Below are 3584 nucleotides of genomic sequence, written 5' to 3'. Positions count from 1 at the left end.
GGTGCTCTCCCCCCTCCCCCCATCACCTCTCTCTCTCTCTCTCACCCCCAGAGGCCCGTGAGCAGGCGGCGGTTCAGGAGCAGCAGGCCAAGGTGGCGGCGCAGCGTCAAGAGGACCTGCAGCGCGCCCTGGAGGACGAGAAACGCAACCAGGAGGAACGCTTGAGACGCATGGAGGAGAAGATGGAGGAGGAGAAACGCCTCCAGCGCGAGGAGCTGGACCGCGCCCTGGAGAGCAAGCTGAAGGAGCAGCAGGAGATGATGGAGAAGGGCTTCAGGGACAAGGCGGAGATCATGAGCCAGGAGATCGAGCATCTCAAGAAGGAGAGGGAGAATCAGAAGGAGGCCGAACCAGGGTTCTTCAAAAAGTACTTCATGCCTGTGGCCAAGCTCGGCACAAACATCCTCTCTTCTGTCCTGCAGTACAAAGCAATGGGCAAAATGTTTGGCAAAGGAAAGAAACCAAAAGCCACCACTGCCGTTTAGGGCCGTTGACACCAGGAACAATAATTAGCATTATTGCTAGCATTAGCATTATAATTGACCCTAAATATTTATAGTTATTTTACATCGAGAGACCATTAGGAACACAATATCAATACTTCCACGGTAGCCTAGAAATCTAGACGCACCCTAGCGACAGCAAATGTAATTTGCTACCAGGGTTGTCTAGCAACTCTCCGTTGGCTTGCGAGCTGGAAAAATTATACTTCTATCGGGCCAATCACGTCGTGTATAGAGTCGGTTGGCAGCCTTAACATAATGACGACCGACCTGCGACCTTAAGTTGCGACCGACAAGTATGAATTCCCCATCCTGCTACTTAAAAACAAGAAGATGATTGGTTGTAGCGCTATCCTGCGTGGAGAGGACATTTGAAAGAAAACCGTTTATCCCACCCCTCCGATTGAGCCCTTCCTATGTGAGTTCCCAGACCCTACATCTTGCTAGTCAGGCTAGTTCCACGACACTATCGGCTTATTTCCACGTTTCACTGCATGTAATAAGGCTCTTTTCTACAGTAGTTATGTAGGCCTACTGTTTACCGGTTTACAGCAGTAAAATTGCACGGGGAAAATAGGCAATTTTTTTTTGGTAATTGTTTTGATGACTGACAGGTTGGTTGAGGAGACGTCAGGGGAGAATTGACTGATTTGATCGATTGTTTTATTTTTGATATTGACAGTGTTTAGTTCCAACCGTTCTATCCTTCCTACATCTGTGATGTCATAGACATTAATTTGGTGTCTTCCAAATCGTCTAAATTTGCACTTGTTCTATGTATAATAAACTTAAAGTTGCATCAATAAACATGTTGAACCTTAATTTTGACCCGAGTATATATATGTCTTTGTGACAACAAGAAAGCAGTGTTTTTTAGGTTGTTTGTTTTTAAAGCTAATTACATCAAATTCATTAACTACATTCAAATTAAGATCTTGGCCTATGAGGAGGTGAGCAACATCATCGCCATAGAGACGTTGCCTTTATGAGCAGGTGGGTAACATCATCACTATAGCGATCATGCATTTATGAGGAGATGGGTAACATCATGGTCACAATAGAGATCATGCCTAGGAGGAGGTGGACAACATCATCATTGCATACCCTTAGGATCATCACCATAGAACTACATCACATAGCAATTTATTTTGTCAGTCATTTCGCTATCTATTCTAGCTCCTCCCCACATAAATGTCAAGCTCACTGACAGAATGTCACGAGGAATCTGAAGACATATTTATTCAATATGCCCTTAGTCTATTAACGTTTTTTTTATGATTAAGGTTTGCATGTTGCGTTGTTTTGTTTCCATAGGCCATTGATTAAATTTACATTGTTTTATTATTGCTTATTAGCCATAGTTATGGTTATGGTTATGGTTATGGTTATTTAGCAGACGCCTTTGTCCAAAGCGACATACAAATAAATAACAATACAATTAAATAACAGTGAACAATTACAAAAGGGGAGAATAGCAATATTATCAATAAAACAATCAATTAAGCACTAACCTAATGAGAAATAAAACAATGAAATGAGAATAGCAATCAAATAAGTCACTCAGTTAATTATATAATAACAATAACTATAGCATGGAAAGGCTAAATTTAAGGACAATAGCAGAATAAATGTCAAATTCTAACAATGGACAAATTATAACAAAACAATATTATTATACAAACCATAACACATAACAAACGCTCAAAAGACTAAGTGCATATTAAACAAATATGCCTTAAGACCCCTCTTGAAAGATCCAAAACTGTTGCTGGAACGGAGAGCACTGGGCAACTCATTCCACCAACACGGAACCACTGAAGAATAGGATCTACAGTTTGACCTAGCATGAATGGTTTGTCGACATAACAGACGCTCCTCAGAAGATCGCAATGGGCGGTTGGGAATGTACATCTTGATCAAAGAACTGAAGTAGCTAGGAGCAGATCCAGTCAGTGTCCTATAGGCCAGAGTGAGAGATTTAAATTTAATTCTGGCTACTATAGGGAGCCAGTGGAGAGTAATTAATATCAATTGTTATATAATTAGGATTAATTACTGTTAAATTACTTACTATTGTTACTATTACTATTACTTACTATTATTACATTGCAATGCAATGTAGCCTACTGTTATCACTGTTCTTATAGTTATTACATTGCATGTCAATGCAATGTACTGTTATCACTGTTCTTCTTATTATTGTCTTCCGACCAAAATCAACGATCAAAGGCTCTAGAACCACTGAACCGTTTGACGTCATTCAAGCACTCCTACAAAGGTCTCGAAACGGAGATTTGTTCTATTATTTTTCACATTTGTGAACTTTATACTTTTTGAGATATTTACGATAAAAGATTTTAAAATTCCCATAGAGTTAACGTTGAGACCCTTTGGCGGTAAAGATTAACTGTTACGTCAGTGCTCAGCTGTCAGTAATCAATTGGATCTTTGATCCAAATGCCACCGCTGCAGCAGGCTGTAACAGCTATGAAAACATTCTACCATGCCACTGGTTAAACCAGGACGTTATCGTCTTGTCTCCTGCTACTCCTTACTTGATTTGTTTATATCGTTACAGTAACCGGTTTGCTCTCGGTAACGTATCAACAGCTAAAGACAATCTAACCTAACGTCAACGTAAACACTGTATTTAGCTAACGACAAGCAAGTTACTAGCAAGTTACAAGCAACTAGTTGCACGATTTAGGTTCAAGCCTTCTTACAGTCGTTTCTAGTAGGCTACAAACTGCATTGCTATCATTTCACGTTTGTTTGTTAGCACGCTAGTCGTTTCAGCTATAGGACTTGCCAGCCAGGCAATCATTTAAAACTTTCGGCATCATTCACAAATTAAAAACCTTTGTTAACAGCGTATTGTACATTCCTATTAGGACAATCACACACCTGGAAATACTTCGAAGAACATACTAGCTCATCCTGTAGGCTTATTATGTGTATCCTACATAAAATATCCTACATTGCTAGATATCCTACCTGTTGCTGCATCATCGTTTGGCGTTGTTTGAGATTGTATTCCGTGTTCCAATGGTGTCTAAATCTATAGCCTATGGCCTACTTTTA

General features: G+C 40.2%; 1 protein-coding gene across 4 annotated transcripts in view; it reads left to right on the top strand.

Moving 5' to 3' along the window:
• Window positions 1-1325, top strand: part of LOC134100430 (guanylate-binding protein 1-like) — a 22285-nt gene extending 20960 nt beyond the window's left edge. For all 4 annotated transcript variants that reach the window (XM_062553731.1, XM_062553989.1, XM_062553897.1 and 1 more), the window contains one exon: window positions 52-1325. In XM_062553731.1, coding sequence (XP_062409715.1) covers window positions 52-485 — 434 coding nt within the window. In that variant the 3' untranslated portion in view covers window positions 486-1325. The remainder of the gene's footprint in view (window positions 1-51) is intronic.
• Window positions 1326-3584: the final 2259 nt, after the last annotated feature.

The sequence above is a fragment of the Sardina pilchardus genome, chromosome 1 (assembly GCF_963854185.1).
Source record: "Sardina pilchardus chromosome 1, fSarPil1.1, whole genome shotgun sequence".
NCBI lineage: Eukaryota > Metazoa > Chordata > Actinopteri > Clupeiformes > Clupeidae > Sardina > Sardina pilchardus.
This window is presented reverse-complemented; position numbering and strand designations above follow the sequence as displayed.